Raw genomic sequence first — 26,954 nt, 5'->3', positions numbered from 1 at the left:
CTGTCCATCTCTTTTCTTTCAGAGCTCTTTCTCCACGTCCCCACGGGTCTCCCAGGCACTTTGGCTCTTAACTGCTCTCTCTCTTTCTCTTTCTGTCGCACTCTCCCCCATCTCACATCTTCTCTCTGGTGTCTCGGTGAGCCAGGCAGGGCGTCCCTGGAGTGACCTTGGGGGTAATGAGCTCCTGATCACGAGTCAGGAAACCCAGTATTCAACACCCACTCTGCCACCCTCCCTTCACCCCATGCAACACACAAAAAAAGAAAAAAAAAAAAACTACACAGCTATCGTATGCTCAGCCCACAAAGAGAAATAGTATTGCAGAGGCAGGGCAGCAGGGCAGAAGTGCAGATGAAAAGAGCCTAGAGACACAACTTCTACAAGCTCTGATACACAACTACCAGACCTCCAAGATAAAGTAAGTGGATTCTTTTTTTTAGGTTCACACTTTGTGATGCATAGCTTTCTGGGGGTTGGTGTGCTGTGATGGTGAGGTGGTTATTTGAAAAGCCAGGAAAGAAAAATAGCAGCCTGGAGTTGAGCTGTGCTTTAGTATGAAACATTTGGTAGTATAGAGCCTACAATGGGAAGGCCACTTGTGTGTGCGAGTGTGTGTTTCAGGTGGCATTTGTGGAATCTCCAGAATTTCCAGCCCTCGCTGTGTTCATGCTGCTTTTACGACACATAATAAGAAACGTTTAGAGTAGAGAAAGTGAGTTAAAGTTTCACTCGGGATCAAAACAAGTTTTTGTATTTGTGCATTTTCCTGATATTTTGCCTTTTGGTAAAATATGAAGCTAAAAAAATTAACACATCTGTGGTGGACATGGTCCTAATTACTTCTTTGTCTCTCTTCCCATTTTAAGCAGATTTTTCCCCGAGGCTGTTGATGGTAGATAACAAACATGTAAAAACATAAAAGAATATGAAGCTTAAAATGCTGAGAATTAGAACTGCGGATGGAAAAGTGGCTTGTAAACATGTTGAGTAAATAATTGGAAAGTGCCAATAATCCAACAGCCATGGGCTGTGGACTGTGGTGCTAAATCATTAACAGGGCCATTTCCTCAGTGATTAGACATCAAACATCCATATGTTTTGTTTATTAATGCTTTCAGCCAAATATATGCAAACCCAGTTAAGTATGTGTGTGCATGTGTGCTGGTTGAAGTGGGACACTTTTTCCCAGGATGTAGTAATTTGGGTCAGGCCTGACTGGAATGACAAACCCCGAAAAGCTGTATTGTATTAGTGCTATGTGGTCCAGCAGACCTTCTGCTTGCGTTGCCATGGCTTTCTCCAGTCCTGGTACAGCAACCTGAGTCAGACCAAACAGTGTTCCTCTCTGTCTTATGGGCATTCCTGCTGTGGACTAAAGCTTTCCCCGGTTCATTCTTGCCCGAAATGAGGTGTCCGCTTCATTTCATTAGAATCAACACATGGTGTGGTCTTAATGAAAGAGCTCGGGGAGATTAAACACGAGGTGGAGATGAGCTTGAGAAACCAGCTTTGGTCGGCAGGAAGTCGGGACACAATGTGGATTAAGCTGGACGACAGCCAGCAGGGCCAAGCTCATAAAACTGCTTCATTTCTAAATAGGTCCTGGCATTTTCTTTCCAAGATGGCCACTTGGAGGCCTTTAGGAGACATTTTACACATTCTGCCCTTTTCTCTTGTTAAACGCTTGCCCCGCAGACTTCACCACGTGATCTCGCCTATATGTCAAGACTTTGCACAAAGCCAGTTCATTTCCTTCTATGTCTTCACAAATGCTTTGACGAGACTGTTCTCCATGGAGGAGCCGGAGCAATAAGGCATAGAAATGTGCTGTTAGGACCCTGAGAAGTCTGCTCCAGGGGGAGGGAGGCGCTGTGAATGGAGCCAATTCTCATCTATAGGGCAGTGAAGTAAGTGAGAGAGAGCGAGAGGGGAGACAGAGAAAGAGGGTAGGGGGATGAGGACATACACAAAGATCCTCACATTGAGTGGCTGGTTTATTCTTGTGGGGTACGCACTGACCCCTCACATGTGGGATGAACAGAATGAGCTTTGATGGGGTCCGGAGGGCCTCCACAGAAAGGAAGGACAGGATAAAGAGGGGAATAGAAGAAAAGACGAGGGGAGGGATGCCAGGAGAGAGGCCTGTCAAGGAACCATCCTTCATTGCGGACGTCATAGCGTAGAAGATGCAGTAAAGTGTCGTCCGTTAAAGGATCATTCAGCTGTACTGCGACTTATATGTTTTTTTTTTTTTTTTGTGGCCACCATTCCCCTTCCAGGTCCTCACAATTGCAAAGCCCCAACTTGTCATGAAACTCTGATTCAATGTTTTATTCAGCTGTGGTGATGAGCAAGTGTCTGCAAGGGGACCAGCCCTTCAGGCTGCTGGGTTAATAGTCGTGCACGGAAATGCAGACGCTCTCCTGGAGACGTCAAGCAAGCAGGTATCTCATTACAGGCAAGGCCAGAACAATCAAAGCTGTCTGCAAAACCTCTAAGCTGTTGATGAGAGAATGTTCCTCTTGTGGGATGCCGGTCCCCGTTGTCTGGGAAAACACTGATGGGGCTACTAATGACTTTTGTGGAGGAATTCAATAACACGAGTCAGGGTTCGTGCACAAGTGGTGAGGCATGTTGTGAATCCCTCCGTCGCTTTTTGATCAGAATCAAGCTTCCACCACTCATCACCGCACTGTAAATTTCTTTCCTTCCTGAAATGTGTGTGGATTTTCTACATTTCCCAGTGGAAAAACAAATATGTACTTGTGGCCTGCTTCTCTCCACCCTGCTGTTGGCTTGATCTGGTGTTTGATCCTCGGAGAGCTAATGATAACCCGAGGCTTTCCACAGTAATCAGTTGGCTCATTAGTGTCCAAGTCAGTCACACACATCCGCCCACACCCATGCACACACATACACAAACAAACCGTCCGCATGCCTGCTGGTAGGTGACTGAAAGAGGAGAGGGCAAAGGTCGCAGGGCTGGAACTTAAATTCTGTACCATAGTGAGAAAGTAAACTTGGAGTCACTTAAATGTTGTCCTGCCATGTTTACATTTGTGTGCTTGATCTGAGAAAACAGTTCAGCTTTTTCTTGTTGCAGTGTTGATTGTATGTCAGCGATTTGACATTGTGATTACACAAGGGCCAGCTAACTGATCCTCATGCCATACTGTACAAAAATCAATGTAAGTCAATGCCTGACTGGCTTACATCCACATCTCGCAGTTATATTTCCACATGCTAGGAAAGCGTTATTTATTCTACTTGCTCATTTTTGTGGTGAATTAAGGAAGGAACACAAACTTTAGTGTTGTTTACATGCAGAGAGAAGCAAAAGGCAACTCGTCTATATCAGTTGCCAAGATTGTTTAGGCTTATTCATGCACTCTGGAAACAAGGAGCAACGTTAACATTTATCTAGATTCATATTTGTATTCACCTGTCACATTTATCTCTGTTGAAAACAACAACTTTATGAGTCCTGAGGGAAATATGCAGCTCTTTAGCTGCTAAGTGCTGCACTGTGTTGCCAACTTTGGTTTTCTGCCGTGTGTCGTTGGACAGGGAGCGTACAGCGGGTTTCTTTCTCTCTGCTGCTGCTGAAAATGACGTTGATGAGAGCGGCGAGGCCATAAAAACCAAAACATGTTTAAAAGTTTACAGAGGCTAAAACGTTCTGTTGAGCCGAGGGGAGTTGAGCTGCAGAGACGAGGTATAACTCTACACTGTGAAACGTCATAGAAGAAACCAGTGGGATGAACTAAGCACGTCATGTTAATGTCATGAAAATATGTAAATATTAAAATGTCAGAAGACTGTACAGGTTATGGACTGAGGTTTACCTTAACTGAGCCGGTTTTAAAACAAATAAAAAAGTGTTTTTTCAAGGCAGCATGGGTTCTTATGGTTCCAAGATGAACAAAGTTCAAAAAGATTTACAGTGAGTAAAGCAACCTCTTTCACATTTTAAATGTCAAATGGTTCATCTGACCCAATAAGATTATTGATTAGAGCCATTTAAAGTTCACATATTAGGAAAGAAGTTAAACACACAAACAGCTCAAACCTCCCATAGTGCTCAGAGCAGACGCTTCGAACACATAAATGCAGCTTTTGTGTATCTTAAGCAAATGTCATACAGATAATACGAGTCCTCAGGGTGCTTCTACAGTCCGACTTTGTGTGTGTGTACAGGCTTCAGAGTGTGAAGCACAGGGCCGTAGTGTAGTGCTTATATTCCTATAATGAACTGAGGCTTGATGTTGTCTCTCACACATCATATCAGCAGAGGAAAAGAAGAAGCAGACAAAGAGGAGAGCTGGACAAACAATGCTGCCAGAGGTGTGTTTACTATTAAATAAAATAAAAAAACACTGGACGTTAGCACAGTACGAGTGCAGTGGTAGTGCAGAAATGCTCTTTTGTGAATCCTCCTCCTAATAATGATAACAGCTGCAGCAGAAATAAAATAACGCCACATTATCGACTGGCTCCGAGGTAATCCCTGAAAGGTCTATTTAATAACATACAGCCAATACACTGCCAAAGCTCCACCTAAAAGCTGTAATCTATTGGCTCAATCAATGCAGACTTGTTTTATTCACAGCCACTCTTTGGGTGCTTTGTAGCATGGCGTGGATTTAACCTGGCTAGTTGGTATCAGGAATAAAGTAATAATTTTTACGGAGAGAGCTTGAATCCTGCACGGTGTGTACAGCGTGTATTTTATTAAATGGGTCATGAACGTCACTGTGGAATAACATCTGCAACTTATTGTCACACATGAAGACGCCAGTTTCTTTAACATGATTCAATATAACTCTACATTAAGGTTTTATAATCTTGGCATTTTCCACTCTTGTAGCTCTTTTTTAAGAGGCCAAACAACGGTTACCAGGCTGCTTAGAGAGCCAGATCTCCAATACTTAATACCAAAATAATTTTAAACAGTTTATACATGCCAAAGGGGGTGTCTAATCCCTGGTTAAATCTCAGCAGGTTTTAATCTGGCCCAGTGGAGCATTTCTGCAGCTCTGGGATGTCTTCCTGTTCCTCCCTCAAGGCACTAAATTCTGGAGGAAGTATGATTTGGAAACTTTAACACCTATGATGTATAAGGAGAGGATTAGATAGTCCTACTCTATAGCTGCAAACACCAGGGATGGTTTTAATGTCTGCCCACCATTAAGTGATTATAAAACCAAGTGGGGGCGTGTTCAACCGAGCCCCAGAGGACCCTGAAATGTGCGTGCATGTCACAGCTGTCCCCTGAGTTGTAAATGAAATATGCATTTAGCATTCCTGAGAATGTGAAGTTTCATCCACATGCAGCAAAAGGAGAAGTGAGAGGAGAGAGTGGAGTGGGAAGGAATCCGGAGAAAGGCGAGAGAGAGAGAATCATTAGTCATATCCATTAGTATTCCATCCACAGCTTGAGCTGTGAGACAGCCGGTCTGTCCAAACAAACAACCAGCAGAGGGGGGGATGCCTCATTATAAATTCCCCCCCTTTTTTCTCACCCGGAGTTCACATTCCATCTGACCATAAACACCGGGCCAAGGCTGTGGCCTTGCCCTCTGTCTCCGCTGGAGTTTAGAGATGTTAGCAGGGCTGGTAAAGCAACATTTCACATGCTGTTCGGTACATGATGAGGACAGTACAGTACAAGGAGCTGTCCTGGGAGAAGCAACACAAAAACACAATGCGGATCCATATTGTTTTGTCCGCCGAGCATTTTAGAGTTACGAAGAGCGAGAGAAGTCTCGTCTTCACAGCCCTTTTCCTTCCTCTCCTGACAGTTTATCACAGGCTGAGCCCAGAAACAGAGAGTGGCACTCGGCTGCCACATAAACCTAAACTATTAAACTTGACTGGAAACGACTCTTTTAAAGCTGTGTTTTTGTGAAAATATGGCTCAAGGTTTAAGCAAATCTCTATTTAGGTTTTTATTTAAGTGATGAAGTAAATTGGTGCATCACTACCTTTATGTGAATGAGGATTTAACAAGGTTATATAATTTATGAACTCTGCTACATTAAGACATTTCACTGCTGCTTCCCACCTAAGATGACATTTATGCTTCTTAATGAATGCATTTGTTTCTCTGATCCACATGTAAGCTCTGGTGTTTATCAGCCTTTACATTGTTGTTACATATTCCTCTCAACATTTTTATTCCAGAATTCCCCACAAACAATTTAAGCATAATGGATGTAAAACAGGTAGCTGGAAATGAATGTTAAGCTGTCCTTGCACACCAGCTAACCATCACTATGCTCTAACTATGAGGATGCAGCAGTATTGCACTGAATTCCAACACAGAAACTGTACTTGGGTACACCCGAGTGACCTTTAAATATAATCATTTGGGAACCTGCAGAAAATCAGAGTGCTTCTTTAATTTGAATGGCCAGTTCCCCCTACACTGCCGTCCTCCGGGCTTTTTATCTCTCACTCTTGGCATGGGGAAGACAGTTACAAGATGAACAAGTCAGTGCCATGGCCAGGACGTGATCCCTCACCAGCCCAGAACTGTACCAGTCGGGGTCAAACTATAGCAGCAGCTCTGTAGGGAATTGAGCCCTCGTTGCTGTGGTGGACAAGTGTTTATTTCCCCTGTACCATCTGGGTGCCTTAATGAGTGCACTGCTTTTACCATCTTTAATAACATGACATTTAATAACCCATTTACCTTTACCTCAGGGTGAATTGGTACAGTTGTCTGCTCTGAACTGTCAGGAGCTGTGTCGTATCTTCATATTAGAAGATTTGACAGAAGGGTAATTTAAATATTGGAGGCTTTTAGGAATAAGAGTGACTTTCCCACTATTTACAGGAGCTGGACCCAAATATCCAGATAATCTGTTGTTGTCATTGTCCCTACTGGACTGAGGCTCTTGATATTTACTGACTATTAAATGTTTTCGGGACAGTGGTTTTCCTTTTTTATTAGCGTGTAGCACCAATTATGTGCCACTTATTCTACATTTATACTTTTTAGTCCAGAAACTTCACTTTTCCTTGCAGCTCTTTCGACTCTGTGTGTGTCTGCAGACCCAACTCTCCACTCGAGTCACAGAATCAACTGTGTGTCAAGTCTTTTCATAAAGGTTGAAACTACCTTGACTCCAGTGGCTTGTGTGACACACATTACCGTAAAAGAGGGTGTCAGTGGAAGCGGCGGCCTCGCTACACTCTGCACTGTTTGTTCATGAGGATCTGGTGTCTCCTCTGAATGTTCTAATGCTCAGTGGCAAGTTGAAAATGCCCCTGGGCTGTGACTGCAGGCAAAAGCCAGCTCCCCCTTATCATTCTCCACCCTTCAACCTTACATCCACCCCACATCTGAGTGTCGAGGAAGGGCCGCTGCCATTCTCACTGCAGCTCTGAGTTGTTTTCATTTAGAACGGAAATGACTGGATGTGTCCACGCAGCGAGATAGGCTCCCTTATTTATTTGTAAATTGTGTCACATGTAGTATCGCCATTTTTATGGTTTGGTAAATAAAGCATGAGCAAATAGTGTTTTGCACAGATGAATGTAAACAGTGACAGCAGTGGGGGCACAGAAAATCTGGTTGGTTGCATTTCTGATGGATGGAAATAGCCGACTGCAGAGGCAGGGTGATGGTGAATAGGATGGATGTGTGAGATCGACCACAAACACTGCATTGTGTGTGGGCAACAAGTCCAAATGAGTTTGTCTGGAAAATGGGCTGCATTTTGAAAGGAGTGAACATTTTCATTCCTTATTATGCGACAGCGGCTACTTTCATGGTGAAAATAGATGTTTCGACTGTGTTCAGTGTTTGTGGCTTATTGGAATATTGGATTGTTTGCTGTCCTGTTTTACAACACAGCTGTGGCTGACAGCGCAGTACTGTAAATTAACTGTTCTTTCACTGTATCTCAAATGCCTAGTTGCTTCAGAGTATTCTGTTTCACTGCACTTGTTTTGGAAGCTTAAATAGGGGAAAAGAGATTCCGACTGATTCACAGAAACCTCTTTTCTATGTGGCGAACTTCAGTCATCAACACAAACCATCAGTACAGACAAACAAGCTGCAGTCGATTTTATTGTGGAATAAATTAGGCGGTGTGGATGCTGTGTATTGAATTCCCATCAGCCTCTCCAGCTGACGTCATTGGACCTCAGGCGGCGAATCTCTGCGGTGCTGCATGTGTCCTCCTCTGTGACTAGTCTCCACTTAAAGCTGCAGCTCTCGCACACAAACCCACCTACACAACCTGGGACCTGGATGTCAATTATATGCCAATTACTGTCATTTCTTTCTTCTTTTCAAGTCAACATCACAGATAACAATGTATTTACATGTGATGTTAGGGAAGATAAGATTTTGTTTAGAAACTCTTTGGGAAAACAGGTGTTTTATTAACTTTCAGCCAGCTGGTATTAGAAGTGTTTAAAGCAGATTGCTTAAGTTGTTTCCTTGATCGCCCTTGTTTAAAGTTGACACCCATTATCTTATACTGTCTGCTCCAAAGAATATTAGTCCCTGATCAGTAGTTTGCAGCGGATAAGGTGTGAAGAATTGTTTGAGTGTTTTGGGACTCTACAGGTTATGGATTTGACTTTATCTCTGTCCAGGAAGCCTAGCAGTGGAAGACAGTGCTTGATGAAGGCGATGTGGCATGTTAGCCTTCCAATTCCATCTCCTTGCACCAACCGGCCCCAAAGACAATGCAATAAAAGTGAAGAATTTGCTTTGGCTAGAAGTCATGTCCTTGACAGATCAGCGATGTCTAATCTTCCTTTGTCCACCATTCTCAGCAAATAACTTTCTCCCCGTTTCCTTGATGGCTGGAAATAAGACTGTCACTGGGTCCTGCAATATAGTGCATTGCGAGCTATGTTTGATTCATCGAGGTCTGTGAAGAGTCTGGCAGAGTACAAACTGAGTGACACTATCATTGCAAACTGGAGTAAACAAGCTAAATGTAGCAGTCACTCTCTGTCGTACAGAGGTTTCAACATTATTAGCGTTGTGCACAGAGAAGATAAACAAATGATTATATTACGACCACAAAGCAGCAAAGTATTATACAGAATGGGCAAAATGTTAGTAAACCGTAAGTCGTAGCCTCTTCACTGTCAATTGCGTGGTATTCTTCTCCTCTCCTTTTGAGACTCAAAAGTAGTGTGATAAGTGATCCAGACATTTTAAGCATGTGTCTTTCTCTAAACCAAAAAAACAATAATCACCACAATAATCAAAAATGAAAATTGAATTTATTAATTTAAGTTTGAGGACGATAAAGAGCAACTGAAGTGAGGGCTTTATGTCTCAAATAAAAGTATCTCCACTTTCTGACACCACATTTTCTGTGATACAGAAGTGAAGTTCTGACATGTTGGAGAGGTTCCTGCAGTTGGCGGGTATTTCATGCCTGTTTCACTGAATAAATTTTGATGGGCTGCTGTGGTCCAGGCGTCTTTAACAGTCCTGACAAGCCTTTGTTCTTTCCCTGTTTTCATGTCTGATCCCCAACAGCCCACAGGGGGAAGCTCGGCCGTACGCTCTGAAAGCCTTTCTGTTTGATCAACTTCTAACATATTTGAACAATTTAGGCAGGGATGAGTGCAGGTAATTCAAAGCCTGCCAGAAGAGTGTTTTGGCGAGATGAGAAGGAGCCCAGGTTCACAAGGAGTAGCGGAGCAACCCGGCTTTTTCTATTTCTGTGTTCATGCATACCCCAAAACTACCAATCAACATGGATGATATTTTTAAATGAACCCATAATACAGCTGACATCTTCCATCTAGAAAAAAACATTTGAAATGAACCTATTTGCCCGCAAACCCATTCACTGCTTCTCCTTCCTCAGGCAATAACGTATTTCACCCAGTAGAGGCCAGTGTGCAGTTGTTGAGGTCATCCACTTGATGTGACAACAACACTGCAAAAAAAAAACACCTTCACATGGAGGTGAGGGCGAAGACGGGGGACCAGGGGTATCATTTATTCCAGTCTAAGCAGGAGAATCACTGTAAGGAAATCAATGGGACATCGAGCAGCAGAAAACAAAGACGCAACAGTGTTTGACAGTGAGGTAATGTGAACATTAAAGTAATCTCCACCATTGTTTGAGGTAGAGCACACTGAAAGGGAAGGGAAGCCCTGTTTAATATTGCCATGAAAGGATGTTGATGGTGGGTGTCTTTAAATACAGCAGAGTGCAGATGAGAGGTCAGGGCTATTGTGGATAGATCATGAGAGCCCTCTACTGACAGTTAAATCAAAAGAAACCCATATCACCATCAAACGAAGCCCTCCTCCTTCCAATGTCTGCTGCACATTAAGAAGAAAAATAAACTTTACTGAATAAGTGTCATTATTTTTCATGGTTGAGTCGTCAGAAATGAGCTCCCCCCCCCCCACTTCATGTGAAGAATTGAAAATGAGACCGGGAAATTCTAATCACTCAAATCTTATTTCAAACACCCACCTACTGCTGTAAAAGCAATGAAGTAACAATTTAGTGATCTAAAGGGAGGCGTGGAAGAGAAGGAAAGAAAAAAGCTTCAATATACTGAAATTGTTAAAGGTCTGTGGGAGATTTTTTTCAGATGATGGTCTCCGGGCTGCAAAATGAGTGATTCAGTCTCACTTATCACTTTGAGATATCACATTTTCCTCAAATACTCGTATCACTTATTTCACTTATGCAGATTCATCTGTTTGTCAAACTTTTTGAAATCCAGGCACGTGCAGAGGGGATGGCACTGGGGGCTCAAGCCGCTGCCCTTTTCCTAAATCAAAGGTGCTTATCTCAATATTAATTACCTCTCTAGGGTTTAAGCAGTTTTTTTTTCCCATAACTGATGTCTTGGCTGTCTTGGTATATGATATAACCACTGTAGAAATTCAATACTGAAAGGTACAAGCGAGTAAATACCAATTTATATATTATTTCCTATTGTCAGTGTGTCTGTTTACAATGTCTACCAGGGAGATACTGGATATTAATAACATAGCTCCATACAGGTAGATGCTCCTTGTTTAAATTTGACCACATGCTTCTCTTTTTGTTATTTATTCTGCACAGTAATAAGTAAATATTGTAAACGCTATAAGTGTCCATCGACATGTTTCTTATTCCGACACAAACTCAGACTTTTCAGATAACATTGGGGAGAACAAGACTTCAAGTTCACCTCAACTCTGTCTGACTATCTTTCAGTTTTAGAGAGGCTGTCGGGGGTATTTGAGGAGGAAAGAAAACTGCAGGGAGGAACAAATCCCCAACCAAAGCAGCAGAGAAACGCTGCACCTAAAACCCATCTCACTGCAGGTCTTCCAAATGGGAGCAGCGTGTGAGTGAATATTAATCAACCAAGCATTTTAAACTGGAGATGGGAATCGAACGGAGGGTGCTTGAATGTGCATGCACTAATTAACAGTGACTCCACACCTGCCTTGAGCTTGTTGGGAGCATGTAGTGAAAATTGAATTGTCACTGACCGATGTCCTTGTGAGAAAATAGTTGAAAATGACCAGTGATGACTGCCTCCTATCACATCACACTGGTTAATTATTACAAGATCCTTGACTTGCTCTGTTGCAGTCATCCCTGAAATTGTGTGGATAGCGAGGTAATGCTGCAACTCAAAGCACTGTAGCGTCCGACTATTATTGTTATTTTAAAATCAATAGGCTTTTTTAAGCATCGCTTGTGGGGGCTTTGGCTGGTCGAGGGTGTGTGACGTGCGTCTTGTAGATGTTGAACTGTAGCCATTTCTCTCCACTGCTGCTGTGTGATTTGAGGTGAGCCTCAGCCTGGAGGGAAATTTACTACTGTTTGCCTTTGTGAAGCTTTCGTAATCTGCACTCAAGCTTTGTTCCACAGCCACACACACGCTACAAGGGAACCTAAAGGGCTGCGGTGCTTCAGCAAAACAAAGAAACCATACTGTATCTTTGTTATTCAACATAAGAGACCATATAGACCTGCATCCTTAATACCTGTTTCAAGAGGGATTTGAGAAACACACACCGAAGCACCTCTGATTCACAGTCTGTGGGCTCAGGAGCATCAGTTTAAACATGAGGTGAATATATACAGTATAAATATACTGTATATATTCACCAGTATCCTCGCCAGCAGTGTGGCACTAATACTGTAAACACAATATAACATCGCCTCAAAAATGGTAGGAAGAGCTGTCAAACTGTCCACCACAATTTGTTGTGCTAAAGTGAATAAACACGATCTGCCCACACCGTCTCAGTTATTGTCTTTCTTTCGATGTCAGACAGTCAGAACTTCTCATCTTGTGCGTGTCTCTGTGACGGCACAGTTTTGCATGCCTTGCAAGCTAATATTGCAGCACTGTCACCACGGCTTTCCTCAAGATGCAAGCTGAGATTCTGCAGCCAGAACGTGTGAGCAGGAGGGAGAGGAACATTAATGAATCCTTTGACAGTTTTGACTCACATCTTCTCTCTTAACTCTCAGATAGCACGGTGCAGAGGCTGCCTAGATGACAAAACAGTAAAAATACCAAGGGAAAACAAATGTATCTTTCACATTATGCACATTAAACATTATTTACTTCAAACATAATGCAGAAACCTGTTAAATAACTTACTCCAAAGGATGTAAGTTATATTATGGTTTGACTGCAGAGAGCAGCACATGCACTCCTTGATACTTTACTCTCCAACCACTGACCTTGAAGCTCTGTTGTACTCCATCAAATGGAGAGTGTAAGCTCGCTTTAATTGATATAAATCCTCAGGCCAAGTGGGCTCCACACTGCAGAACACCTCTTCATTGGCCTATAAAGTGAGAATGTTGAACTTGGTCGGTTTCACAGTTAAAGTGTGAGTATCGGAGTCACTTTGGGCTTTTTTGCTACGTGTATTTCCAGTTTCATTCCCATCCTGAGTCTATAAGAGACACCATTAAACAGTTGTGATGGGGAGTTTTGTGAGCAGTCTCATGTCCTCTTATTGAGTCTTATTTTTGCCTCATTGACTTGGTGGCAAAATAGTGACTGCTGTCATTTTTCACTGCATGAAAATATATTTGTATAACTCTCCACACATTTGCATATGCTCTCGGCTGAATGCGAGCAGATGCAAATATGTGCTCTAATGTAAGTATTATATACTCAGTGGGAGAAATAATACTTGCAGGATGTGCACTTACAAAGTGTGTACAAAGTAATAATCTGTGGCTTTTTTATTGTGCTTTCTATCTTTATAAAAGTATACATTTGCTGTTCTCAGTAGGTGTTTCTTAGTTTTTTAGGTTTCTAGTTTGTTTTGAATAAATAGAAGATGGTCTGAGCCACCTGTCAGAAAGAAAGCCACCAGCCGGAGCTCAAACATCAACACATAATGTAAAAAAAGACTGAAATAGGCTGCAGAATTGCCATAGACATGAATTCATACTATTTATGGCTTTTACAGTACAGGCTCACAGTGTAGTGTTGATCTTAGTGGTACATGTTGCTGTGACCATGATGGTGTGGGATTACCAGGTAACTGGAGGCTTTATCTCTCCACCAGCAGCTGCAGTCGTGCTCCCTCTCAGCCTCTCAGCGTGACGACTAGTTTGGGGGAAGGTGGGTGGGAAACCTCTGTAGGGAAATGTTGGCGTCTGTGTAGGTGGAAGATGTAGGTTATCTGTGACAAGAATTTGTGGTTAAATCCAGAAGATGAGTAATATCTTCTCTTTCTGATGTGTGCTACACAATATGTAGTCTCCAAACTAAACTCTAACGTCTTTATTATTTACGCTATTTACATAAAAAGAATGATATGACAAGATAAAATAATCAGATTCTGTAGTTGTGTACATACCAGCTGATTTTATTTACAGCTACATGTGCTGAATAATTAGGTTGGCTTGAGAGCTGTGAGATGGTGCATTTGAAACATACTGAGCATATGTGGGGTGACAGTAGAGAAATGGATTATGCTGCCACAGGTTTGGAAAGTTTCTTTTGACATTTTGATTCTTGTTTGTACAATATGCAGCTTTGGCTAACCCACGAGATTTAGATTCAATCCAGTCTGCTCTGCCCTGTCCTCCCTCTTCTTGCTCTCCTATGATTTGGTGCACACTGCCGTGCTCTGCCCACCACCTCAGGTAGCTATCATTGTGAAATTACAACAAATGAAAATGCTGCAAAATGTACTAAATTCTCTGACTAGTAAGAGGCACATCGGAGGCTTTTTTCAACACCTCTTCATTACGTTTAAGCATATTTCTAGTAAGAAACTTTGAAAAAACAATTGCATACTGCATCTTTAAGCCACAAACACTAACTGTGGCTTTACCTTAGCTGCTTAGATTATGCGTTGCCAAGTTTGTTTTGTTGATACGTTAACATTTAGGTGGCAAATTATGCAGAAACTAATGCATGTCTTCTAGCTGATTGTTCCTAATTATGTGCGCTTGTGACTTAATGACTGGCATTTACTGCATCACGTGCCCCATGTACAGTATTCTTCCTATCTTCCACTTTCTGCAGGAGTCATGACTGGCGGGCATATCTGCTACAGCATTATTTACCTTACTCCACAGCACATTAAGGGCACTCTCACTTTCAAGAAGACAGTGATTTGGGGGCTCTTTAATAAGCCGTCACTGCCTTTCCTCTCCAAATATGAAATTCCACAGTCTGTTTACAAGCAAAATTAAATACACAGATATCAATGGCATTGCTCAAGTGGACAGAAATACAATTTCTCTGGAGATCTCTCAGCAAAATCCATTGAATAAGATGTGGGGAATGGAGCAGAGAGGGAGGGAGAGAAACAGACAGAATGGAAAAAGAAAAAGGGGGAGGATGGCTTAATCAAAAGGCAGACAAAACTGCCCACGCTGTGTTCTCATCCAGCATACTTTAATGAACAAGTGACTCAAGGTGCTTTGTATGGGTTCCTGCGAGGAACACACACTCTCGCTCTCTCACACACAAAGATAAATGTTGCCTTTTCAATTAGACAGACAGGTCTAAATTGGCACCTTTGGAGAGCAGACCAGAGAGAGGGTTTGAGAGGAGAGAGGTAGGCGGTGACTGTTGATGCTAACAGTGTGGGGCTTGAGGGACGGAGCTCTGTTTCTGGCCTGTCAACTGCTGCATGGGGATCAGGCTGCACAGGTCCACTCGCCAGACAGACAGATTCTAAAGGGAACAAGCCCAGCTATTTCTAGCAATCAAAAGGCACCCAATGGAGAGAAAAGCACGACAAGTGGTGATAAGACGTGGCCCCGCGGCCTTCCTGTAAACAGGTGATTCAGGTGTAGCTTTCTACACTGAAAGGAATAGAGATTAACAATCAGGAGGGAAAAAGGTGGCTGTATGAATACAACACAAGTATATCAGCGTGATCTGAGATGATCAAACCTGCTGACGCAAAATATTCACACTGTGGATCCTTTTTCTGCTTATTCTATTTGTATGCAGCCTGTGAGCTCTTTTATCTCTGACATTTATGGAAAAAACTTTTAGGACTGTGTATTCACATATAATAAAGTGTTTGTTCAATATAAGAAATACCAAATAGTAATAAACTTCTGGAGAGATCTAGCAGAGATTTTCTGACTGGTTGACAAATATGAATACACCTGATACATAATACGTATGACTTATTTTAATTATGTTTAATGATTATTGGAGGATTTTACACCTGAACAGTTGTCCCCAGCTGCCTGCAGACACGAGTCTAGCTATGGTGACCATGAAATAGTCCTGCACGGGGCTCTTGTGGTGGTCCAGTATCGACATAGATACGGTAGTGAAACGTCAGGGCAGACTCAGATAGATCTTTAGTAGATGAGACGTTGGCCAAACAAGCTACCCCCACAGATTACGGCCCACAGTTAGTTTCAGCTGCGTTTCCAGCATTCTTAAAGAATAAGGGGGATGCTGATGTGTGAATGGCTCCCTACCACCCAGACGGTGCTAGGGAGGGGGTGATGAGATTTAACTAGACACTAAGAACAGTATTCGAGCACATCTGGCGGACGGCATTGCACTCTCAGTGGCACTGCTCCACACTCTGCCTGTCAGATGGGTCTCGCTGACATGCCAGTTGTGTTCAGACGGTAGCACTGATGGCTGGACCTCTGCAGCTGGGGATGTTGGCTTCCCTGCTACGTGACTGCCAGACCCAGGTGAAAGTCCAGGTGGTCCAGCAAAACCTGTGGCTGGACTGGAAGCTTGATCAGCACAGGACCAGGTGAGGGCGAGGTCCCTCGAAGACGATGTTACTGACCTTTGAGTTCCATCACACACTAGCTGTGGTGCAGTCAGTCATGTGGCAGATCCCACGTGGCTACACTGGTGACTGGCCTCCTAGTTAGGGTGCATGTTCAATCATGTTAAAGGTGGTCTCTGACAGCAGAGGTGACCATTTACACTTTGTTTAATCTCTGTTGCAAGTGTAGAGGGACTTTTCATAATGTGTGTTTGTTGTCACTTCAGGTCTCTATGGGAGGGGGGAAATCTTGTGTATGAGGCTCAGTAGCAATGGGAGATTTGCACACTGTGGCTTTACAACAGCTGGCCATAAAGGAATTGTTGTTGTGGTGAGACAATTACACGTGTGCCGACAATAGGGCTGTTGTCTGAAGACTAGTGAGCCATAAACAGAGAAGGCCTAGAAAATAGTTTGCTGAGATAATAATAAATATCTGAACATTTAGTTATTTTACAGCTTAGATGTAAACAACTCCCCCAGAGAAGACCACAAACTTAATTTAATGAATTTAGTCTGCAAAAACGTCCTCAGTCATATTGTTATTCTTCTTCAAACGTTAAATGTTAAATACCTGTTCAGGGAATGAAAAGTTCTCTGTTTACTTTGTTCTCGGTGAAGTTCAGTGCATCTGGAGGCAGGTCCACTTGTTAAACATGAGAAAACTTCCAAACACTCTTTGTAAACACTGGAAATCTTTAAACCTTTGTCCTATCATTCACTGCGTCCTGAATTTGAATATTCTTTAAGACTTGTTTGAAATGTTTACCCCTTGAGCCAATACTAAAAACATGTTTTTTGATATTTTACAAACATGTCTCCTCTGAAAAACAGTCCTTGTTGAAAGTTTAATCCACTTGTGTGCCCCCCCCCCAGCTCTCCTTGTGCAGCCTTTTTTTTTCCATGTGAAAACATGGCTGAGATATTACAAAGCCCAATAGAATCGGAGATAAAGAGAGGGGTAGTGGGGTTGCATTTGCACAGGGTGCTCTATTCAGTCTTCATTTTGTGGTATTGTGGTTTTCTAATCCAAAAAATGCAGGTAATTGATTATTACTGGAGTTAGTTGCACCAGTGACAGCACAGAGCTCATAATGTCCTCATATGAGTGCTTATAATAAAGAAAAAGGGGGCACAGAGATGAGTGGGAGGATAAGTGACTGAGTGGGTGTTTGGAGGCGTAGATATAACATGATCAGTGTAATGGAGCCATTTGTGCAGAAATTGAAGTCTTCAATTTCAGCAGTTTCAGCTCTGATGCTCTCACAGAGCTGCTGTTTGTCATCCTTATTATTATTTTTATTATTATTATTATTATTATTGTGTTTTTATCATTAAACAAGGCCGTCATTCTCCACCGCTGTTCAAGCTGAGCTGTTTTCAAGACTAGGCCTCAAACACAATACACACACACACACACACACACACAAAGAGTACCACACATGCTGTTTTTGTTCTGGAGTGCGGCTCCCTGCGGGCTCCTCCGGGGCTGTTCTGAAAGATAGCGGGGACCCTCTACACACACACTCTCTCCCCCACTGTCTGACCTTTACAGAACACAAGTCAGAAAATGTGTGGCATTTTCCTCTAATCATCGGCACCTAAACACATGAGCAATGGTGTCGTGCCTCAATTAAGGCATCCTACAGCCCCATGAGAAATGATTCACTTTTATTCAGCGTCAGCCGTTATCAAACCCGCAGGTATAATTGCACTCAGCTGCATTTTTTAGCTTTCCCTCGTATGATTTACCATATATTCCTGCTGTTACCCTTCACACAGCTGTTTATACTTTATGCTCTGTAATCCCGCTGTTTATTCGAGGCTGCATTCTGGAGCTGTATCCCTGACTTTACATGCTTGTCTGCTTGTCTGTTTCTTTCAAAGGCCTTCCTCTGTCCTCTAGTCAATACACTTCTCATTTCATCTAGGCTGGGATCTCTCAAAAGCTTAGCTCAAGGAACACACAGACCGAGAAACTCCTAAATAAATCCTTTCAATATGCCCTGTGTCTAGGTGAAGCATTTGCTGCGCTTCTGAATTACAACTACTGAGATGGAAGAGCCACTCAGAAGGAACTTTTTCTGCCTGACTTTTCCTAGGGACATAGTGCTGTGTTGTCTGTCTGTAAGTAGAGATAAACAAACAGTGAGCTGAATAGAGAAAGTAAGATATGTTTTCTTTAGTTTTTGTTTTTCTGATCACCACATTCGACTCAGTATGAACAGAGATGATAATTCAAGTATGTGTCCATCTGTGTCAGATGCCATTAAAGTGACTTCTTTATGAACCTTATTCACCTGGAAATCTGACCACAGTCCAACTGAGAGTGTTGGAGTAAAAACCCAAGTAGCAGAAGCAGCAACATCAAACAATGCATGAAAGAAATGATATACAGAAGTTTCCTGAAGGGTATTGAGTATTTAGCAAAGTATTGAAACATTGGGAGCAGAGCAGCATTGTGTGCACGGCAGAGGTGGAGAAAATCAGTTTGGCAGAAAAAACAAATCACCTGTGTTGATATCATACACCAACAAAACTTGTGAGGGTATTGTTACCCTTTAAAAAGAACACCAAACTGAAAGCCATCAGGTCTATGACCTTTTGAGTTTCTAGTGTCTTGCATCTGTAATTTTGCCGATCTGTAAAGTCTGCAAGTTCTGTTCACACCTCAGAGTCCGGTTGTATGTCATCCCATCAAAGTCATTAATCAGTGGATTCCAGCAAAGTAGAAATACACATATTTAGCTGCTTTCACATTATACATAGTGTTTTGATCCTTTGTTTATATTAAATATAGATTAGTGCAATTTTAAATAGAGAATATAGGTTAGTATCCAGCTTACACAGGACACAGACACTTTAGGGGCTCCAAAACTGAAAGTGGCTCAGAAAAGACGGAAAGGCTACAGGGGAATTAGGTGAAAAAGGCTTATTACACAAGACAAAACATGCTTATTGCAGCACATTTGCAACTTTCACCGTTGCACAAAGTGCACATGATTGGTTTTGTGTTTTTCCCTCTCACTGGCCTGTTTAGTGTTGTGCAGTCAATCAGCCCTTGTCTTGGAACTGTTTTGCTGCTGTCCCTGTTTTCACAGTTTTTTTGCAAAGAGATGGGTGAAATGTGCTGGCTGTTGCTCTCTGACGTGCTGCTTTGTTTCCTTTTTGCAGCCTGCATGAATTGCAGCTGTTACTGGGTCTATGCAGGAACCTCTAACAGCTTTACATACATCACTAATCACTGAAGTTTTAACAGATTTAACAGTTGCTGACACGAGCTTCATGTATTCTTCAGAGGAAGAAAGAAACGACTCTCCAAAGATTTTAACTTGTACCCAATTTAGTGAGCAGCATGAAGCACTGCATAGAGGTTTGAGTGCTATTCTTTATTTCTCCCTTGGTGTACTTACACAGAGCACACCTCTGAATGTAATGAGTATTTTGGCTTAGAATTTAATGTTGCACACCTCTCAGACCAAAATTATTAGGCTCTAGACTACAGAACGCTTATAATGTATGAAATCTGTAAGTGTAAGTACCATGTCTGTCTCCTGTTTGGTGCTGAGCAGCTAGTGGACACTGAGCTTTAACGCTTTCTTTGCTGCAAACTGCTGCCTGCTGTGGTCGAAAGTAAATACTGTGAAAGCCATGGGAATGAAACCAACCAGTGAAGTTGCAGACTGGGCAGTTAAACAGTGAGCTGAGACTCGCTATGAACTTCTATCCTGCAAATCCAGGTGATAATTCTCTGTACAGTTTCCCCATTATGAGTGACTCTTTGATTTGTTGCCTCCAGGAGCAAAGAGTTATTAAAAAAAACATGCATAATTCATATGCAGCTGCAACGATATTAAAAGCATACACGTGTCATGTGATAATATTAATACACAAATTACATGCTCCCATATGTATTTAGATATGTTCTGTGATTAAGAACTAGATTTTAGAGGTTAATGGTTTTTCAAAATAAATAAATATAAAAGAAAATCCATTTTCACAGAATGATAATGATATAAATCTATTTTGCCCAGCTCAGAGAAATAATAACCCAAGTAATTCCCTTTTTTCTTGGGCCTCATGATTGATTAATTAAACTGCTGTCTCCTTTATTCCTGCTCTTTCAACACCATTGCCTCCTGTCTTCGTATCAGATACAGGCAAGGGCTCTGATAGTATAAACAGATCCTGCTTTATGTACTTGGCAAGGATAACTGTACCACAAGTCCTTGAGAGAGAGAGAGAGAGAGAGAGATGGTGAGTGTTTTGCATCTGGTGTTTGTCTGTGCTCGAGAGGGGAGGGCTTGATAGCACCACCTCTTACAAGCTCATTAGCCACACTGACCACTGGTGTTTTGGCTGAAGTTTGCAAGCATTCACTTCCCCTGTCTCCACCACAGGACAATCTGAAGATCATAATTACCACAATTGCACTGCACGTCGAAGCATAATACACAACTGAGCCATTTTGGACTCTCACGGTTCTATACAATATTTACCAGACTGTCTGTGAACATGAACATTTACAGTTGTTTTACATTTTAGCCACAACTATCTGATGGCAGGGTTATTGTTACAAAGAAAACACACATAAATGGTTTGTAAAATCATATCGGACACAGTGGTTCATATTCAAACAGTACTCTTACGATGTGTGATCTTTTTCAGTACGTTTTTCTTGTATGCGAAACTTTCTTATGAGATTATTATTTCCTATCTGTCACAGGGCAGAATTTTAACAATGGCCACAGAGCTGAAAGCTGAAGTTGCCTTCAAGAACTGAAAACCACTGAAGCTAATATTAAAAAAAGAAATCCTCCCGGGCTTTAAATACCTCTTTTATTTGAAGAGCCTCACTTCGCTAAACCTTCAGTTGCAGCAATATCTCACTTAGAAACTGGGGAAAAGTTGAACAAGGTTTGATGACTCTTTTTCTCTGGTATCCAGCATTACCAGAGCATTGAAACATGTCTGTGAATTTTACAAATTGCATCAGTATCTGTGAAGGAAACAGGACAAAACACCACCTCGTGATGATGCAGATGATAATCAGTCGAGCTAATAGAAGAAAGCAGTCGCTTTGAAGCTACAAATTACGGTCAGGTTGCCAGGATCCCAGAGTTGGAAAGAGAGAAATGTCAATGATTTTGAGCTCATCTCCTACCTGTCACAAAACATAGAGCTGTAGGTGCAGGTACATATCTGACTTATTAAAGAAAGAGAGGGAGAGAATTTATGGAAAAGCCCTTTAAGTTGACAACCGCCAGCGCTTCTAATCAAAGTGCTTCTCAGGCAGCACACATTCCTGCCGAATGAGAGTCAAAGACTCCGATCCACCCAGTCATCCATTTTGCTGTAGGTGCTGTCATGCCCTGGAAACAGAAACGGCATGGTTGGAAAAGACTTCCATTTAATTTATTGACCTCTAGAGGAGGAGAAGCCTGTCTTCTTTCGGGATTCTCTGGTTAAAACGGAGGAGATGGTTAATTCAGTTTAATTCCAAGACGTATTTCTTTTTTTAACCTACTGTATGGAGTACTCATTCAAAGTCATCAACCCCGGCTCCCTTTATGCCCACGCTGCACCGAGAGCCCATCGCTCTCTGTGTGACTTACTGAAGAAGAGGCTTTCTTATCATTTGAAAGGCCACAATGCCTTTTTCTTGGAAATGATCCTTATCAGGGAGCTTTCATTGGGTTTTCTCTGTGAAACTCTTGGTATGAGCCTCTTACAGTTGGGATTCAGTGACTTTTTTTCTTCCTTTTTTGGGGTTATGGAGATGAATATGGGTTTGGAACAGTGTAAAAAGAGTCAACAAAAAACTGGGAGATGGAGTCTGAAGTATTTAATCAAAATAAGGTTTGCCTGTGTTCTGCCAAAGTATGAAATCAATCGTGTGAAGGTTTCAGACGACGTACTTGGCAGAGAGAATATAGGCACCACCATAAGACTCATTATGAGTTTCTGAGAAGTGCTGCAAGACATTAAAATACACTACAATAACACCTTATAATTAAATATAAGGTTTGAATACTGGATTTAAATATCAGGCGACTTCATTGTCCTCGGAAACTTACCTTATGTAAAGTCTTGAGTGAAATGAAAAGTTGGAAATGCAAGTTCACTACACCGTGGGACAGGAGGCTCTCAGCCAGCTCATGATTAATTTAAAATGACAAATGGATATAGTTTCCCTTCCAGGCTCAACCTTTCCACAGAAATTTGAGCACAGAGGAGTGTATTTGGCGTCAGACACTTGGTAATTGTCTAAGTCTCATGCTGTCTCTCCTCTCAGAGAGCACTGTCTGCGGGAGGATTCTTCTGAAAAAGAGGGGGGAGAAACACACAGGGTCGGAGCTGGAGTGAGTTTACTGCAATAATGTCATCACAGTGTGTTAAGCTGGTTATACAGCTTTTCTGCGGAGACAGCCGGGGGATCAAGCAAGTAAGCTTGAATCATAATATGTAGTCCTGGTGTGATGTGTAAAACCTTTTTGTCACCTGAAACATCAGTAACTTTGTGCAAATAATGGACAATAAAAGCAGAGAAAAGCGAGGACATTTTTCCCTGACAGTTGATACACTTGCACAATGGCAGTATGAGAGAAGCCACCACTGTAATCTTGCTCTTTTCTGGCTTTTACAGGTGTAATCTTTCATCTTGAGCCAATATTGTGCTGTTCTTTAAACCTGTTTGGAGTCAAAACACAAGTCGTATATTAAAGCTCCTGTAGGGATGCACAGAAGTGTCTGCCCCAGTGCTGATTACTGCTCATCGCTGATTTGTTATGTAAAGCTTTCTGCCTTATGCTATAACAAACTGAATCATATGATCCACAGCGCTACTAGTGGTTGAACACTTCAGAGGGTACCTTTAATCCAGCCGGTGTTGCTGTCAACTCTCCAATCAACTCTCAGGAAACACATTGAAGAGAAATTGTGAACAAGGTCAAAGTCACTCTTGTAGAATCCAACAGCAAAGATGTATTTAAAGACTCATCGTTTTGCTGCTTTGTTCCACAATATGACATCGACAGGGGAAGAAGCAGAAGGAGGACACATTCCTTCGATGACAGTCGCCTTTGCTAGGCAATGCAGCCTTTTTGAGTTGTGTAACAGAAGAATTAAAACCTTGTTAAACTTTCTTTCTTGTGTCAGACTTCAGTAGGCAGACAAACAAGGGTTCTGACAAATTAAATCAAACTCATATGGTGACTTTATCTAATTGTGACAAGATTTCACAGAGATTGACAGCAGATACATTCATGACTGACAATGTAGCAGCAGTGGAAACAATGGAAAGGTTGATATTTAAATCCAGCATGATGGAAATGATGAGAAAAGACGAGAAATGGAAATTCCCCAGGCCTTTTCTCTGCTCTCAGGAGACAACGATTGCTTTTCTCAGGCTGAGGGACACATCACATCCAATATAACAGCCCAGTCACACTTTAAATGTGTAAGGAAACAAGGATTCTCCTCTAAAAGTCTTGTCTCTTTCAGAATGAATGGACAGCAGCAGTGGACACGGGTGGCTGTGATGGCACTCCTGGTGCTAACGTTGATGGCAGCTGAAGGAGGGAAAGTAGACAAACAAGGTGAGCCTTGCAGACCAGAAGTATATCTGTATAGTTGGTGATGTTACAGTACGTCTATACAGTGCTATCGACCCCCCAAAGGATTCACAATGTCACTCTAAACATTGTTTAGTTGGACATAACTATTAAACATATATGAAAATTACAAGCATGCCTTTTGGTTTGAAGTAATTTGTCTCCTTTGAGAATTTGCCAGAAACAAATAGCAATATCTTGCAAAAAAGGGAAAATAAGTCAGATAAATCCCACTTGGGCAAAGAAAACAACATTTAGCCTAATTTAAATTCAAGGGAAAAAAGTTCATTTGCATTGGAAATTAGCTCCTAAACCCATAACAACTGCCAAGAAATAACAGGAAAAAAGTTCAAGAGGGGGCAAATACTTACACGCTGCAAATAGCAGCTTCAGTTTCTTGTTTTCATAAAAACTAAGTATGAAACATGTTTTTTCCCCATAATCAGAGACTAAAGACTTGTGCAGGAGTCGTACTTACTGTAAAATGTGACTCCTTCAAGAACTCATTTGCAAAAAGTGTGTGTCAAACATTCCTTGGCTGCTCACATTGGATATTTAATATTTAAGTTTATGCATTAAAGGTATGTAAAACCACCAAATTCAGGACATGCTTTTCTAAATTGCAAATATTCAAACACTTATTTGCTGACATGCAAACATGATTGTGCCCTCAGGAACATGTTGTCACTTAAATTAGACTTAGCTGAACTGAGATTTCACTTGGACTTCACCCAAAAGGCATAAAAACCTGCCCGGCTCTGTGCCGGTTACAGCACTGGGGGTTAAAAGTGTATGTTTGGTGCTGCAGGAAAAAAGGAGCGCAAGTCAGACTGTGGGGAGTGGCAGTGGAGCGTGTGTGTAGCCAACGAAGGAGACTGTGGACTCGGCACCAGGGAGGGCACACGCACCGGCAGTGACTGCAAGCAGACCATTAAGACCCAACGCTGCAAGATCCCGTGCAATTGGAAGAAGAAGTTTGGAGGTGAGAACTGTGATCTGCTCTGCTCTGATCTCAGTGGGTAGAAACCAGAAGCCCGGTGCACGACAGATGCATAGGAAATAATCACCACCAATAACAACCACTGGAAGAGCCAGAGAACTCTGGGAACCTCTTCCTGTACTGTACACCATCATTTCTCTGTCTCCCCCCACCTCCCTTTTGTTTATGGCACACAAACAGTGGTCCCATTTTCACAATACAAACAAAAAGGAGAGAGGTACAACAGAAAATGTGAAACAAACAGGAATAATCATCCTGCTTTGTGATTTGCTTTTTGGGCTTGAGACTTTGCAGCCTTTACAGCTGAAATGTCTTGCAGTGACAAGCCTCAGGGACTTTTGTCCCCCCCAGTAAGTCGTGTCAGGCAGGCGCCTGCTGCTCTGCAATGAGCCTGTCACAAGTGATGAACACACTGCAGGAAATAATGGTCCTGCAAACTGGCTTTATAGATTATACGGTAGCAGCAAAAGTTTTGGAGAAGTGGCAATAAGTTACATGCCGCTGTCGATTGTAGAAAGTAACTCGAGAAAACAAAGAGAGAAGAAGAGGCTAACAAGCCCCTCATGTGTGTCGAAGCTGAAGATCATTACCACTGACCCAGTGTCTTTTTCTGTTTTGCATAGCAATGAAAATGATAAGCACTGAAACATTTGGTGCACACTCTCTACAAAATGCGTCAGAAGTGGTGTGAACAGACCCTGTAATTTAACCTTGGCAGCTAAACCTGGATTCAGATATGGTGCAAAAATGTCTGTCATTGATGAAAAGGCTTTTTTGCCAGTTGTCTAATTACCTAAATACTGGTGGGTAGCATACTGCATTAATCATGATGTAGCTTTAGGTACTCTTACAAGAACCTCACAAATTGTAAAGTTGGAATTATGTGGTTTCCTCTGAGCGCAGCTCTGAGATACATGAAACATTTAACACCCCGTGTGGCAAAACTATTACGTGTTATTACAATATTAAATCGCAGAAGTGAAAACTGGGTTGATGGCAATTTTGAGCTTGTAGCATATAGTCCAAATTGTTTTTGTCATTTGCAGTATATATATATTCGTCATTTTGGGCCTTTGCAGCAATGCGGTGTTAGTATGAATGCGGTATAATAGATAGGAGAGTATGCACAATGCAGTAGAGTCAGGATGCCAGAAGGATGACATTACAAACACTGTGGGGCAAGTGACAGGTAGCAAACCCTGGTTAATGGGTGTATACAGTATATGATATATCAAATAATCAAAGTAGCCGATAGATGATTAAAGAACATACAAAGCCTCAAATAAACAGATAATTGTTTCTAAAAATTATAAAAGCAAAGGAATAAACATTTGAATATTTTTAAGGAAGGAAATGTTTGATGGATTATGAGGTCCCTGTGCACACAAGTAAAGGTTTTCTTCCACCCTCCTATTGCCTATAAGAAATAAATGAATAAAAATGAGGTAGTCATGCGTAGTTTTGTCTGTTTTTGGTCATTTATTAGTCTTTTTCGGACGCTCTGTTGTTTTTTTTTTTACCCTTTTTTTAGAGTATTTTAATAAAGCTCTATGATTTTAAACAAGACATATTGACAGTCACTTCACACACAGGCTCTGGTCCATGGGCCTCCTGTGATCCTGTGCCCAGTAGGCTTGTTTGGTAGTCCATCCATGGGTGTGGGTTTCTTATTGAATTTCAGCATCAATACATAATTAAAACCCAGCTCATACTGACCTATTCACAAAGAATTACAATAGATTTTTTTATACAGCAGATCTTTTGGTGAATCGTAAAACGAAGAACACTGAAAACAAGTGCATTTATTTAACTCGAGCATCTTTTCGGCACACTGTGGTGCATTTGAATTCAGATTTTAATAAGTTAGAGAACATTATGTGTTGTATTCTTTTATAGTTATGTGTTAAATTCATTGTTTAAAACCATCATTCAACATTTTAAGAATCTTGTGATTCTTAATGAACTGATGTTTCCCGGTAATAATTTGCATTCAGACGTCCAGGACTCACCTTAAAGAGGACATGGGCTGCCTGCCAAATTCCCAGGAGCCAGCAAAGAAGCTCTCTCTTAGAGACAAATTATAGGTATGGAGGCGTAGAGTTTT

The 26,954-nt window shown here is 41.8% G+C and overlaps 1 protein-coding gene across 1 annotated transcript in view; it reads left to right on the top strand.

Moving 5' to 3' along the window:
* The first annotated feature begins 273 nt into the window (after positions 1-273).
* Positions 274-26,954, top strand: part of ptn (pleiotrophin) — a 35,598-nt gene continuing 8,917 nt past the window's right edge. The window contains exons 1-3 of the mRNA XM_026363929.1: positions 274-418; positions 23,741-23,835; positions 24,659-24,832. Coding sequence (XP_026219714.1) covers positions 23,742-23,835; positions 24,659-24,832 — 268 coding nt within the window. The 5' untranslated portion in view covers positions 274-418; position 23,741. The remainder of the gene's footprint in view (positions 419-23,740; positions 23,836-24,658; positions 24,833-26,954) is intronic.

This window comes from Anabas testudineus, chromosome 23 (assembly GCF_900324465.2).
Source record: "Anabas testudineus chromosome 23, fAnaTes1.2, whole genome shotgun sequence".
Classification (NCBI taxonomy): domain Eukaryota; kingdom Metazoa; phylum Chordata; class Actinopteri; order Anabantiformes; family Anabantidae; genus Anabas; species Anabas testudineus.
Note: the sequence above shows the minus strand (reverse complement) of the source record. Positions and strands in the feature narration are given on the sequence as shown.